The sequence below is a fragment of the Staurois parvus genome, unplaced genomic scaffold (genome assembly GCF_062004578.1).
Source record: "Staurois parvus isolate SC_StPar_1 unplaced genomic scaffold, SC_StPar_1.0 ptg000060l, whole genome shotgun sequence".
In the NCBI taxonomy this organism is placed as follows: Eukaryota; Metazoa; Chordata; class Amphibia; order Anura; family Ranidae; genus Staurois; species Staurois parvus.
Window position 1 is genome coordinate 13,597 of NW_028317856.1, and position 16,404 is coordinate 30,000.

At 45.1% G+C, this 16,404-nt stretch overlaps 1 protein-coding gene across 4 annotated transcripts in view; it reads right to left on the minus strand.

Moving 5' to 3' along the window:
* Positions 1-366: 366 nt before the first annotated feature.
* LOC149469763 (uncharacterized) overlaps positions 367-16,404 on the minus strand; it is a 32,479-nt gene continuing 16,441 nt past the window's right edge. For all 4 annotated transcript variants that reach the window (XM_089668652.1, XM_089668654.1, XM_089668653.1 and 1 more), the window contains 2 exons: positions 14,941-15,117; positions 367-1,517 (listed from right to left, as the gene is read on the minus strand). In XM_089668652.1, coding sequence (XP_089524778.1) covers positions 672-1,517; positions 14,941-15,117 — 1,023 coding nt within the window. In that variant the 3' untranslated portion in view covers positions 367-671. The remainder of the gene's footprint in view (positions 1,518-14,940; positions 15,118-16,404) is intronic.

The window sequence follows — 16,404 nt, forward strand, 5'->3', positions numbered from 1 at the left end:
TGGGGCACTATTCCCCCCACTGATACCGATGATGGGGCACTATTCCTCCCACTGGTGTGCACTGGAAGAGGGGTAGTCTTATACGGCGAGTATAGCCCAAACACTACATTTTAGCAGGAAAAGTAGGGGGGTCGTCTTATACGCCCAGTCGTCTTATACGCCGGCAAATACGGTATATATATATATATATATATATATATATATATATTTATTTATTTATTTATATATGCACACTGCATGTTGAAATGCGTTTTTATTACAAAATATCTGAAAAATATTTTTAACATAATGCATTTCATATATACTGAATGTTTTTAAAAATACAAATAAAAATAAAATACAAATCTAATTTTTTTGGAGTGCACTTACAAATACATGTAAAAATATGTGGAAAAATTACTTTTTTGATATGTTAAAAAAAAAAATCTGAAGAATATATTTTAAAAAAATATATAATTAAAAATATTTTTCATATATCATGTAATAAAAATGCATTTCAACATACAGTATATATATATATATATTTATTTATTGAAATATATTTTGAAATATATTGAATACGGCCAAAATTGTAGCATTTGAAATATATGTCAATATATTTGGGAAGAATATATTTAAAATATCTTTCTGATATATTTTTCTTCCATGTGGGTGTCAGGGACAGTGTTGGTCTAATCCGGCACCGCGGGCTGGTAAAGCATCTGAGGAGGTTTGTCGCTCTTGCGCCGGGTGCGTAGTTGTTCGTTCAGCCTGTTGCGCACCTCGCTGAGGTCACATGTGCGCAGGCTGAAGTGGCGTTCCACAATCGCCATGACGCGTTGCTTGACGTTCAACGGGATCCCCTTCCTTCCTCGGAGGCCGTCCAGGTTGACGCAGTTCACCCAACTCTTATAGACATCGAAGGGGACGAGGGCGCGGAACACGAGAGCTGCGAATCTGCCTGGCTTCCCGGCGCTGCGGGCCAACAGAGTCCACTCCTTCTCCGTGCTGAGCGGGTGCAGGGCGATGTTCGGGAGGCGCTCTCCGCTCTGCAGGGAAGCGTACTGGGGGAATCTATAAAAAGGAAACTCGGGGGAGTGGCTCGGCTCTGGCTCCTCCTCTCGTTTGATGGTTGTGGTGGGTAACATGTCGTCTTCCAGGTCAGAGGAGTTCCTGTACACCCAGGAGATGCGGTCGCGGCTCTGAGCAGAGACTGTGTCCAGAGGCGACTTGTAGGCGCACTGCAAACTGCTCTCTGGGGAGGCCCCGCCCGATTCTGCACGCTGACGCTCATTGGAGGGTCGGCTCCACCCCAAACAGGGAACGGCGGAGGAGTGCGGCACAGGAGCACCAACACTGGAGGAAGCCTTGGCGGCACAAAGAGCGCCCACCATCTCCTTCACCTCCTTCATTTCTTGCATCAGGTGGTCCATGGCGGCTCTCATGCAGTCTCTCTCGTGCTGAGCGCGGGCCGCGCTTTTACCGCACCGCCGCAACTCCCGCAACATCTGCTGCTGGATCCGACCCGGCCTTGTGTTCTGCCATCACAAAGAAGAAAAATGGCAACAGTGAGACCGGCAGGGAAAAATTCTGATGAAAATTCAAAACAAAATATACACAAGGCAGAAATTAAATGGTCTGGAATTCATTTTCCTCCCCATATGGAAGAAAAATATATTTGAAATACTACAATTTAGGCCATTTTCGATATATTTCAATTAAAAAAAAAATTATATATATACACACACACACACACTGTATGTTGAAATGTGTTTTTATTACAAAATATATGAAAAGTGTTTTTAAAAATATATATTTTTTTAAATATATTCAGATTTTTGTTAACATATAAAAAAGTAATTTTAACATATATTTTTACATATATTTATAAATGCATTCCAAAAATGTAGATTTGTATTTTTAAAGACATACAAAATATTTACAAAAATATATATACTGTATGTCTTTAAAAATACAAATCTACATTTTTGGAATGCATTTATAAATATATGTAAAAATATATGTTAAAATTATTTTTTATATGTTAACAAAAATCTGAAGAATATATTTAAAAAAAAAAATATTTTTAAAAATACTTTTCATATATTTTGTAATAAAGACGCATTTCAACATACAGTAATATATATATATATATATATATATATATATACACACACACACACACTGCATGTTGAAATGCGTTTTTATTACAAGATATATGAAAAATATTTTAAAAAATATATATTTTTAAAATGACTTAATTATATGATAAAAAAAATCTGAAGAATATTTTTTAGAAAAATATATTTTTTAAAATATTTTTCATATATCTTGTAATAAAAATACATTTCAACATACAGTGTATATATATATAGATATATACTGTAAGTTGAAATGCGTTATTACAAAATATATGAAAAATATTTTAAAAAATATATATTTTTAAAATGACTTAATTATATGATAAAAAAAATCTGAAGAATATTTTTTAGAAAAATATATTTTTTTAAATATTTTTCACATATCTTGTAATAAAAACACATTTCAACATACAGTGTATATATCTATATATATATATAGATATATACAGTAAGTTGAAATGCGTTATTACAAAATATATGAAAAATATTTTTAAAAATATATATTTTTAAAATGACTTAATTATATGATAAAAAAAATCTGAAGAATATTTTTAAAAAATATATATTTTTTTAAATATTTTTCATATATCTTGTAATAAAAACACATTTCAAAATACAGTGTGTATATATAGATATATACTGTAAGTTGAAATGCGTTATTACAAAATATATGAAAAATATTTTTAAAAATACATTTTCAAATATACTACGTGTTTTTAAAAATATAAATCTACATTTTTTTAAATGCAATTACAAATATATGTAAAACTAGATGTTAAAATGACTTTTTTATATTTAAAAAAAAATCTAAAGAATATCTTTAAAAAAATATATTTTTAAAAATATTTTTCATATATTTTTTAATAAAAACGCATTTCAACATGCATTTCAACATTTTTTTCTAACATATAAAAAAGTCATTTTAACATATATTTGTAAATGCAAATCAAACGTGTGGTTCATGTAAGACGACCAAAGACTTTGCATGACCTGGAGGCATTTTGCCAAGACGAAAGAGCAGCTCTACCACCTGCAAGGATTCTGGGGCCTCATAGACAACTATTACAAAAGACTGACTGGTGTCATTGATGATAGAGGGGGCAATACACAGGATGAAGAACAAAGGGGGAGCTGACTATTGAACAGGGGGCATTTCATTGGTTCTCTTGTCGCCATGTTCTGTTCTATGATTGGCCCGTTCTGTTATCACCTCCAGTTACAGAATATGAATCCCAGAATAAAAGAAATGGGTTTTGCCGGATCACTCATGTTTTCTATCAACCACTTCCCGTCCAGCCCATGTACATAAACGGCCCCCGCATTCACTGCCTGTGCGCGCTCCCTGGGATCCGGTGCCCGCTGTGTCTGATCGCGGTCCAGATCATGTGATCACTGATTGGCCGATCAGTGATCACATGAAAAGTAGTAAGCAAGATGTCACTTCTGACATCATTGCTTACTACGTGTGAAATCTGTGAATAGATGGTACATGGTACAGGGCTATTCACAACAGCCTTGTACCATGTGACAAGCTGTGACCAATCACAGCTCACTCAGTAGTTCTAAATGGCTGCAGGAATGCAGCCAGAGAGAAGGAGAAATGATTGCTTTTACAGCCTTTATGGGTGTAAAAGCAATCAGTGGAAAAAAAAAAAAAAAAATCTTCATCACCCCCTACAAGTAGTACAGTGTCACTATGGTGACACTGTACTGCTAGGGCGACAGTACGTGAAAAAAACATAATTAATAATATAATATATTATATATATATAATATTATAATAATAATATAAAAAATAAAATAAAAATGTTAAAAAAAAGTTTAAAAATTATCATTTTTGTTTATACAGTAAACTAATTTGGGTAATTTTTTTTTTTTACTTAAAAAATAACGGAACAAATTTTGGCTAAGATTTATGATGAAATTTTATTTATTTGCAAAATTTTATAAGAAAAACATTTTTTTTCAAAATGTTTGGACTTTTTCATTTACATAGCAAAAAAAATTTAAATCCCAGTGGTGAATAAATACCAAACTAAAGCTTTATCTGTCTCAAAAAAATGCTAAAAAATTAATATGGGTACAGCATGACCGCGCAATTGTCATTCAAAGTGTGATAGCTGAAAATTGGCCTGGGCAGGAAGGGGTTAAAAGTGTCTGGACTGGAAGGGGTTAAAGAAGACTTTATCTTGTCTCAAAAAAAAAAAAGTGATAAAAATGTCATTTTGGTAGCGTTGCACTTTTGAGTTACAATTTCTCGGTCATGCAACAGCGCTGAAAGCTGAAAAATGGCCTGGACTGGACGGGGGTGAAAGTTTTGGTCTTGAAGTGGTTAACTGCCCCCTTTGCTGCCTGCGTGAACGAAGGCTTTATAGGCCGACAGATGCAGGGGGTGGGGAGGAAGTTTATAAACGGCCACCCGCCCCTGCACTACCACCGTCTGGCCGTTTATATACAATGGCAGGACGGGAGGTGGTTAAATGGTATTTATTCACCACTGGGATTTTTTTTTTGCTATATAAATTAAAAACTACCGAAATTTAAAAAAAACCAAAAAACTATTTTCTTCATTTTTGTTATAAAACTTTGCAAATAATTAATCTTCCTTCATACATTTAGGCCTAAGTGTATTCTGCTCCTTATTTCTGGTAACCCCCTCCCCCCCCCAAAAAAAAAAACTGTGTATATCATTTAGTCTGTAGGAAAGTTATAGACTAATAAATATGTATATGGGATGAATATTTGAAGAATGATCAATTGAGACCCTAAAATGACGGACACTGGTATGGGGTATTGCAGTGATTAGGACACTGGTGTAAGGCGGTGATCAAGTTGAGGTATGGGGAATGCTGGTATGGGGTATGGCGGTGATCAGAATGCTGGTATGGGGTATGGCGGTGATCAGAATGCTGGTATGGGGTATGGCAATGATCAGAATGTTGGTATAGGGATTGGCGGTGATCAGAATGCTGGTATGGGGTATGGCGGTGATCAGAATGCTGATATGGGGTATGGCGGTGATCAGAATGTTGGTATAGGGATTGGCGGTGATCAGAATGCTGGTATGGGGTATGGCGATGATCAGAATGCTGGTATGGGGTATGGCGGTGATCAGAATGTTGGTATAGGGATTGGCGGTGATCAGAATGTTGGTATAGGGATTGGCGGTGATCAGGATGTTGGTATAGGGATTGGCGGTGATCAAGATGTTGGTATAGGGATTGGCAGTGATCAGGATGTTGGTATAGGGATTGGCGGTGATCAGAATGCTGGTATGGGGTATGGCGGTGATCAGAATGCTGGTATGGGGTATGGCGGTGATCAGAATGTTGGTATAGGGATTGGCGGTGATCAGAATGCTGGTATGGGGTATGGCGGTGATCAGAATGCTGATATGGGGTATGGCGGTGATCAGAATGTTGGTATAGGGATTGGCGGTGATCAGAATGTTGGTATAGGGATTGGCGGTGATCAGGATGTTGGTATAGGGATTGGCGGTGATCAAGATGTTGGTATAGGGATTGGCGGTGATCAGGATGTTGGTATAGGGATTGGCGGTGATCAGAATGCTGGTATGGGGTATGGCGGTGATCAGAATGCTGGTATGGGGTATGGCGGTGATCAGAATGTTGGTATAGGGATTGGCGGTGATCAGAATGCTGGTATGGGGTATGGCGGTGATCAGAATGCTGGTATGGGGTATGGCGGTGATCAGAATGTTGGTATAGGGATTGGCGGTGATCAGAATGTTGGTATAGGGATTGGCGGTGATCAGGATGTTGGTATAGGGATTGGCGGTGATCAAGATGTTGGTATAGGGATTGGCGGTGATCAGGATGTTGGTATAGGGATTGGCGGTGATCAGAATGCTGGTATGGGGTATGGCGGTGATCAGAATGTTGGTATAGGGATTGGTGGTGATCAGGATGTTGGTATAGGGATTGGCGGTGATCAGGATGTTGGTATAGGGATTGAAGGTGATCAGGATGTTGGTATGGTGTATGGCGGTGCTTATGGCACTGGTATAGGGATTGGCTGTGATCAGGATGTTGGTATGGTGGTGTTTATGGCACTGGTATAGGGCGGTGATCAGGATGTTGGTATAAGGATTGGTGGTGAGCAGGATGTTGGTATAGGGATTGGCGGTGATCAGGATGTTGGTATAAGGATTGGCGGTGATCAGGATGTTGGTATAGGGATTGGTGGTGATCAGGATGTTGGTATAGGGATTGGCGGTGATCAGGATGTTGGTATAGGGATTGGAGGTGATCAGGATGTTGGTATAGGGATTGGCGATGATGAGAATGTTGGTATAGGGATTGGTGGTGATCAGGATGTGTGTATAGGGATTGGCGGTGATCAGGATGTTGGTATAGGGATTGGCGGTGATCAGGATGTTGGTATAGGGATTGGCGGTGATCAGGATGTTGGTATAGGGATTGGTGGTGATCAGGATGTTGGTATAGGGATTGGTGGTTATCAGGATGTTGGTATAGTGTATGGCGGTGTTTATGGCACTGGTATAGGGATTGAAGGTGATCAGGATGTTGGTATGGTGTATGGCGGTGTTTAGGGCACTGGTATAGGGATTGGCGGTGATCAGGATGTTGGTATAGGGATTGGCGATGATCAGGATGTTGGTATAGGGATTGGCGGTGATCAGGATGTTGGTATGGGGATTGGCGGTGATCAGGATGTTGGTATAGGGATTGGCGGTGATCAGGATGTTGGTAGAGGGATTGGCGGTGATCAGGATGTTGGTATAGGGATTGGCGGTGATCAGGATGTTGGTATAGGGATTGGCGGTGATCAGGATGTTGGTATAGGGATTGGCGGTGATCAGGATGTTGGTATAGGGATTGGCGGTGATCAGGATGTTGGTAGAGGGATTGGCGGTGATCAGGATGTTGGTATGGTGGTGTTTATGGCACTGGTATAGGGCGGTGATCAGGATGTTGGTATGGTGGTGTTTATGGCACTGGTATAGGGCGGTGATCAGGATGTTGGTATAGGGATTGGCGGTGATCAGGATGTTGGTATAGGGATTGGCGGTGATCAGGATGTTAGTATAGGGATTGGAGGTGATCAGAATGCTGGTATGGGGTATGGCGGTGATCAGAATGTTGGTATAGGGATTGGCGGTGATCAGGATGTTGCTATAGGGATTGGCGGTGATCAGGATGTTGGTATAGGGATTGGCGGTGATCAGGATGTTGGTATAGGGATTGGCGGTGATCAGGATGTTGGTATAGGGATTGGCGGTGATCAGGATGTTGGTATAGGGATTGGTGGTGATCAGGATGTTGGTATAGGGATTGGAGGTGATCAGGATGTTGGTATAGGGATTGGCGGTGATCAGGATGTTGGTATAGGGATTGGTGGTGATCAGGATGTTGGTATAGGGATTGAAGGTGATCAGGATGTTGGTATGGTGTATGGCGGTGTTTATGGCACTGGTATAGGGATTGGCGGTGATCAGGATGTTGGTATAGGGATTGGCGGTGATCAGGATGTTGGTATGGTGGTGTTTATGGCACTGGTATAGGGCGGTGATCAGGATGTTGGTATAAGGATTGTTGGTGATCAGGATGTTGGTATAGGGATTGGCGGTGATCAGGATGTTGGTATAGGGATTGGCGGTGATCAGGATGTTGGTATATGGATTGGCGGTGATCAGGATGTTGGTATAGGGATTAGCGATGATGAGGATGTTGGTATAGGGATTGGTGGTGATCAGGATGTGTGTATAGGGATTGGCGGTGATCAGGATGTTGGTATAGGGATTGGCGGTGATCAGGATGTTGGTATAGGGATTGAAGGTGATCAGGATGTTGGTATGGTGTATGGCGGTGTTTAGGGCACTGGTATAGGGATTGGCGGTGATCAGGATGTTGGTATAGGGTTTGGCGGTGATGAGGATGTTGGTATAGGGATTGGTGGTGATCAGGATGTGTGTATAGGGATTGGCGGTGATCAGGATGTTGGTATAGGGATTGGCGGTGATCAGGATGTTGGTATAGGGATTGGCGGTGATCAGGATGTTGGTATAGGGATTGGTGGTGATCAGGATGTTGGTATAGGGATTGGTGGTTATCAGGATGTTGGTATATTGTATGGCAGTGTTTATGGCACTGGTATAGGGATTGAAGGTGATCAGGATGTTGGTATGGTGTATGGCGGTGTTTAGGGCACTGGTATAGGGATTGGCGGTGATCAGGATGTTGGTATAGGGATTGGCGATGATCAGGATGTTGGTATAGGGATTGGCAGTGATCAGGATGTTGGTATAGGGATTGGCGGTGATCAGGATGTTGGTATAGGGATTGGCGGTGATCAGGATGTTGGTATAGGGATTGGCGGTGATCAGGATGTTGGTACAGGGATTGGAGGTAATCAGGATGTTGGTATAGGGATTGGCGGTGATCAGGATGTTGGTATAGGGATTGGAGGTGATCAGGATGTTGGTATAGGGATTGGTGGTGATCAGGATGTTGGTATGGTGTATGGCGGTGTTTATGGCACTGGTATAGGGATTGGCTGTGATCAGGATGTTGGTATGGTGTATGGCGGTGTTTAGGGCACTGGTATAGGGATTGGCGGTGATCAGGATGTTGGTATAGGGATTGGCGATGATCAGGATGTTGGTATAGGGATTGGCAGTGTTCAGGATGTTGGTATATGGATTGGCGGTGATCAGGATGTTGGTATAGGGATTGGCGGTGATCAGGATGTTGGTATAGGGATTGGCGGTGATCAGGATGTTGGTATAGGGATTGGCGGTGATCAGGATGTTGGTATGGTGGTGTTTATGGCACTGGTATAGGTGGTGGTGTTTATGGCACTGGTATAGGGATTGGTGATCAGGAAGTTGGTATAAGGATTGGTGGTGATCAGGATGTTGGTATAGGGATTGGCGGTGATCAGGATGTTGGTATAGGGATTGGAGGTGATCAGGATGTTGGTATAGGGATTGGCGGTGATCAGGATGTTGGTATAGGGATTGGCGGTGATCAGGATGTTGGTATAGGGATTGGAGGTGATCAGGATGTTGGTATAGGGATTGGCGGTGATCAGGATGTTGGTATAGGGATTGGAGGTGATCAGGATGTTGGTATAGGGATTGGCTGTGATCAGGATGTTGGTATGGTGGTGTTTATGGCACTGGTATAGGGCGGTGATCAGGATGTTGGTATAAGGATTGGTGGTGATCAGGATGTTGGTATAGGGATTGGCGGTGATCAGGATGTTGGTATAGGGATTGGCGGTGATCAGGATGTTGGTGTAGGGATTGGCGTTGATCAGGATGTTGGTATAGGGATTGGCGGTGATCAGGATGTTGGTATAGGGATTGGCGGTGATCAGGATGTTGGTATAGGGATTGGAGGTGATCAGGATGTTGGTATAGGGATTGACGATGATGAGGAAGTTGGTATAGGGATTTGTGGTGATCAGGATGTGTGTATAGGGATTGGCGGTGTTTATGGCACTGGTATAGGGATTGAAGGTGATCAGGATGTTGGTATGGTGTATGGCGGTGTTTAGGGCACTGGTATAGGGATTGGCGGTGATCAGGATGTTGGTATAGGGATTGGCGATGATCAGGATGTTGGTATAGGGATTGGCAGTGATCAGGATGTTGGTATAGGGATTGGCGGTGATCAGGATGTTGGTATAGGGATTGGCGGTGATCAGGATGTTGGTATAGGGATTGGCGGTGATCAGGATGTTGGTATAGGGATTGGCGGTGATCAGGATGTTGGTATAGGGATTGGCGGTGATCAGGATGTTGGTATAGGGATTGGCGGTGATCAGGATGTTGGTATAGGGATTGGCGGTGATCAGGATGTTGGTATAGGGATTGGCGGTGATGAGGATGTTGGTATAGGGATTGGTGGTGATCAGGATGTGTGTATAGGGATTGGCGGTGATCAGGATGTTGGTATAGGGATTGGCGGTGATCAGGATGTTGGTATAGGGATTGGCGGTGATCAGGATGTTGGTATAGGGATTGGTGGTTATCAGGATGTTGGTATAGTGTATGGCAGTGTTTATGGCACTGGTATAGGGATTGAAGGTGATCAGGATGTTGGTATGGTGTATGGCGGTGTTTAGGGCACTGGTATAGGGATTGGCGGTGATCAGGATGTTGGTATAGGGATTGGCGATGATCAGGATGTTGGTATAGGGATTGGCAGTGATCAGGATGTTGGTATAGGGATTGGCGGTGATCAGGATGTTGGTATAGGGATTGGCGGTGATCAGGATGTTGGTATAGGGATTGGCGGTGATCAGGATGTTGGTATAGGGATTGGCGGTGATCAGGATGTTGGTATAGGGATTGGCGGTGATGAGGATGTTGGTATAGGGATTGGCGGTGATGAGGATGTTGGTATAGGGATTGGTGGTGATCAGGATGTGTGTATAGGGATTGGCGGTGATCAGGATGTTGGTATAGGGATTGGCGGTGATCAGGATGTTGGTATAGGGATTGGCGGTGATCAGGATGTTGGTATAGGGATTGGTGGTGATCAGGATGTTGGTATAGGGATTGGTGGTGATCAGGATGTTGGTATAGGGATTGGTGGTGATCAGGATGTGTGTATAGGGATTGGTGGTGATCAGGATGTTGGTATAGGGATTGGTGGTTATCAGGATGTTGGTATAGTGTATGGCGGTGTTTATGGCACTGGTATAGGGATTGAAGGTGATCAGGATGTTGGTATGGTGTATGGCGGTGTTTAGGGCACTCGTATAGGGATTGGCGGTGATCAGGATGTTGGTATAGGGATTGGCGGTGATCAGGATGTTGGTATAGGGATTGGCTGTGATCAGGATGTTGGTATAGGGATTGACGGTGATCAGGATGTTGGTATAGGGATTGGCGGTGATCAGGATGTTGGTATAGGGATTGGCGGTGATCAGGATGTTGGTATAGAGATTGGTGGTGATCAGGATGTTGGTATAGGGATTGGCGGTGATCAGGATGTTGGTATAGGATTGACGGTGATCAGGATGTTGGTATAGGGATTGACGGTGATCAGGATGTTGGTATAGGGATTGGCGGTGATCAGGATGTTGGTATAGGGATTGACGGTGATCAGGATGTTGGTATAGGGATTGACGGTGATCAGGATGTTGGTATAGGGATTGGCGGTGATCAGGATGTTGGTATAGGGATTGGCGGTGATCAGGATGTTGGTATAGGGATTGGCAGTGATCAGGATGTTGGTATAGGGATTGGCGGTGATCAGGATGTTGGTATAGGGATTGGCGGTGATCAGGATGTTGGTATAGGGATTGGCAGTGATCAGGATGTTGGTATAGGGATTGGCGGTGATCAGGATGTTGGTATAGGGATTGGCAGTGATCAGAATGTTGGTATAGTGTATGGCGGTGTTTATGGCACTGGTATAGGGTTGGCGGTGATCAGGATGTTGTCTGGGGGGGACACCGATCACTGGGCCCCTGGGTGCGTGCTCTGTGAGCCACGCACAAGCCTCGGATGTGGAAGGACATTCAGAAACATCCACCCGCATCAGCACACCTCCCATCCAGCCCATCTACATAAACGGCTGGACAGGAGGTGTCTAGCTTGCCATGTCACGTTTGGCAGGCATTCCACTAACCAAAATCACCCATTGAGATGACATTGGGTCACATGACATTGACTAAATCAGGCCAAGTGACCATATTAGATCAATGCGGTTACACGCATCCTCACCCCTCTCTATAGGGGGAGTTGCAGTGTGGGGAATTCCCCGCACACAGCTCTTGGCCAGGCACTGATAGCAGAACCCAAAGCCAAATCTAAGCTTCTCCCTAGTCCCAAAAGCAGTCACATGAGGACATCATCAACCGCCTGCTAGTTCCGACACAGTGCTTACAGTGTTTGGGAGGCTCCGACGTCATCACGTCTGCATCACTGGAGAAGACCCGAACAGGACCAAGTCTGTGTCATGTGACTGCCCTGAAGACATCTGGAAGAGTAAAGTACAAAACTGGGGATGGGGGGGAAGACTCTCCGAGGGAAGGGAACCCCAGAAATGGGTGTATTACCTTTTTTCAGCCAAGTATTTATCTTCCTCACGTGATGTGACGCGATGATCTCTGTCTACAAAGGACAATCTGGGTGTCTAACCACTTCCCAACCGGCAATGGTATATATATGTCCTCGGTTGGAGGTGGAACACCGGGGATTATGACTGCAGCAATGTGCCCTCACCCTGGTATTGTTTTTTCAGCCGGCGATTCCCTTTCTCCTAAAAGTGGTCTGAGGGGCGGATTCGCTGCTAGATCACTTTTAGAAGCAGCAAGAGGGGACACCCTTCCCCCCCCTGCAGCTTCCCGGTGGTTCTCGGGCTTACCTGGAGGATTGGTGAGCATGAGAACCCATCTGAGGATCATAGAGATGAGAAAAGGAAAGATGGCCTCCACTCATCTCTATAGCCTAGGACAGTGGTGGCGAACCCGTGGCACGCGTGCCACAGCCGGCACGCCGAGCCTTATCTGTGGGCACGCCAGGAGAATCCAGCGGCGCGCTGTCTTCCCGGCTGTAGTGTGCGTGACAGCCGGGTCCCAAGTGCGCATGCACAAGAAGCAGTGCTCCTTGTGAATGGTAAGGCGGTACCTGGGACACATGACAGATCCCAGAAGCCGCCGGACCAATCACAAAGCGCAGCGCTTCTCGCGCATGCGCACTGGGCATCCGGCTGTCCGACGAGCGCCCACACTACAGAAGCCGGGAAGACAGCGCGCGGCTGGATCGAGGAACAGGTAAGATAAAAAAAAAAAAACTCTGCGGAAGTAAGAGCGGGTACCTGTCAAATTCAGGTACCCGCTCCCCCTCCCTCCCCAAAGGTCAGCAGTCATCCCTGTGCTGTGTCCCCAGTCTCTGGTCATCCCTGTGCTGTGTCCCCAGTCTCTGGTCATCCCTGTGCTGTGTCCCCAGTCTCTGGTCATTCCTGTGCTGTGTCCCCAGTCTCTGGTCATCCCTGTGCTGTGTCCCCAGTCTCTGGTCATCCCTGTGCTGTGTCCCCAGTCTCTGGTCATCCCTGTGCTGTGTCCCCAGTCTCTGGTCATCCCTGTGCTGTGTCCCCAGTCTCTGGTCATCCCTGTGCTGTGTCCCCAGTCTCTGGTCATCCCTGTACTGTGTCCGCAGTCTCTGGTCATCTCCTGTACTATGTCTGCAGTCTCTGGTCATCCCTGTGCTGTGTCCCCAGTCTCTGGTCATCCCTGTGCTGTGTCCCCAGTCTCTGGTCATCCCTGTACTGTGTCCGCAGTCTCTGGTCATCCCTGTACTGTCCGCAGTTCTGGTCATCCCTGTACTGTGTCCGCAGTCTCTGGTCATCCCTGTACTGTGTCCGCAGTCTCTGGTCATCCCTGTACTGTGTCTGCAGTCTCTGGTCATCTCCTGTACTGTGTCCGCAGTCTCTGGTCATCTCCTGTACTGTGTCCGCAGTCTCTGGTCATCCCTGTACTATGTCCGCAGTCTCTGGTCATCCCTGTACTGTGTCCGCAGTCTCTGGTCATCCCTGTACTGTGTCCGCAGTCTCTGGTCATCCCTGTACTGTCCGCAGTTCTGGTCATCCCTGTGCTGTGTCCGCAGTCTCTGGTCATCCCTGTGCTGTGTCCCCAGTCTCTGGTCATCCCTGTGCTGTGTCCCCAGTCTCTGGTCATCCCTGTGCTGTGTCCCCAGTCTCTGGTCATCCCTGTGCTGTGTCCCCAGTCTCTGGTCATCCCTGTGCTGTGTCCCCAGTCTCTGGTCATCCCTGTGCTGTGTCCCCAGTCTCTGGTCATCCCTGTGCTGTGTCCCCAGTCTCTGGTCATCCCTGTACTGTGTCCGCAGTCTCTGGTCATCTCCTGTACTGTGTCCGCAGTCTCTGGTCATCCCTGTACTGTGTCCGCAGTTCTGGTCATCCCTGTACTGTGTCCGCAGTCTCTGGTCATCCCTGTACTGTGTCCGCAGTCTCTGGTCATCCCTGTACTGTTAATTAGTTTGCACTACTGTACGAGTTGTTTTTTCTAAACCAAAAGCTCGATATTCAGGTTTCATTGCAGTGTTGGCACTTTGAAAGAAATAAGTTGGTTTTGGGTTGCAGTTTGGGCACTCGGGCTCAAAAAGGTTCGCCATCACTGGCCTAGGAGGACCAGAGCGACGTCATTATGTCCCTTCTGGTTTCGGTAAACAAGGCCATTTTTTTTAAGCATTAGATCAATGCTTTTTTTTTTTGCTGATCCAATGCTTTACATTGCAGCGGAGAGATGCGGAGTCTACAAAATACAAACTATAGGCTCCTCAGATATTAATAATATGATACCATGTATTAAAGCCAAAATAAAAAAAAATGAAAAATCAGTACAAGGGACATAACCTTAATTCTGTATGATGTGTCCCTTGTGCGGATTCTTCTCCTGTTGGTAGCAATCTTCCTCCGTCCTGTGCCCCCCCCGCCGCTGTAATCTTACAGTACATAGAGGGTTAATACAAATGTCATCAAGAAAGCTTGACTATGCCACGGATCTGGTCAGCAAGGCCAATCAAAGAAGCCGTACTACAGCTTTTATGAAAGGGACAGGATCTTAGAATGGAGGATGGGCGAATGATTGAAATCTTCACCCCCCTCCATTCATAGACTGTATTTCATTCATAGATACTGTAGTATGGCTTATATGAATGGCGGAGATAGTCAGGCTTTCTGTGACAGTCCCTCCGACATACCGGAAGATTAGGGCATCAGGGGAGGGGGCAGGATGGGGGAGAATTATTACTACCAACAGAGGAATCAACACAAGGGACACATCCTATTGTCTGGGAGCGTACCTCAGTCTGTGTGGCTTGGTCGGTGAAGGTAGTAACAGGAGGGTGCAGCTTCTCCTCCTCCACCTCTGCTTTTACCACTTCGCCGGACACAATGCCCGTACATTCCTGACCTGCCAGCAGGGGGCAATCTTCATTTTGGGTATCTGCTTTCTGCTCGGCGTCCCATCTGGAAGAAAACTAAAAAGGAAAATAATTAATTACAACATCAGCTTAAACCCAATCAACAGAAATAAAACCTGACCCCAATCTACAGAACACAGCCTACCCTACACAGCGCAGTCTGACTCCAATGGTGGGGGTTATGTACAGAGGAGGGGGATATAGGAGATGGTGGAGGTTCTACTGTATGTAAAGGAGGGGGATATGGGAAATGGTGGGGGTTATGTATAGAGGGGGGGGATATAGGAGATGGTGGGGGTTATGTATAGAGGAGGGGGATATGGGAAATGGTGGGGGTTATGTATAGAGGAGGGGGATATAGGAGATGGTGGGGGTTATGTATAGAGGGGGGATATAGGAGATGGTGGGGGTTATGTATAGAGGAGGGGGATATAGGAGATGGTGGGGGTTATGTATAGAGGGGGGGGATATGGGAAATGGTGGGGGTTATGTATAGAGGAGGGGGATATAGGAGATGGTGGGGGTTATGAATAGAGGATGAGGATATAGGAGATGGTGGGGGTTATGTATAGAGGAGAGGGATATAGGAGATGGTGGGGGTTATGTACAGAGGAGGGGGATATAGGAGATGGTGGGGGTTATGTATAGAGGAGGGGGATATAGGAGATGGTGGGGGTTATGTATAGAGGAGAGGGATATAGGAGATGGTGGGGGTTATGTACAGAGGAGGGGGATATAGGAGATGGTGGGGGTTATGTATAGAGGAGGGGGATATAGGAGATGGTGGGGGTTATGTATAGAGGAGGGGGATATAGGAGATGGTGGGGGTTATGTATAGAGGAGAGGGATATAGGAGATGGTGGGGGTTATGTACAGAGGAGGGGGATATAGGAGATGGTGGGGGTTATGTATAGAGGAGGGGGATATAGGAGATGGTGGGGGTTATGTACAGAGGAGGGGGATATAGGAGATGGTGGGGGTTATGTATAGAGGAGGGGGATATAGGAGATGGTGGGGGTTATGTATAGAGGAGGGGATATAGGAGATGGTGGGGGTTATGTATAGAGGGGGGGGATATGGGAGATGGTGGGGGTTATGTATAGAGGAGGGGATATGGGAGATGGTGGGGGTTATGTATAGAGGAGGGGGATATAGGAGATGGTGGGGGTTATGTATAGAGGGGGGATATAGGAGATGGTGGGGGTTATGTATAGAGGGGGGGGATATAGGAGATGGTGGGGGTTATGTATAGAAGGGGGGGATATAGGAGATGGTGGGGGTTATGTATAGAGGAGGGGGATATAGGAGATGGTGGGGGTTATGTATAGAGGAGGGGGATATAGG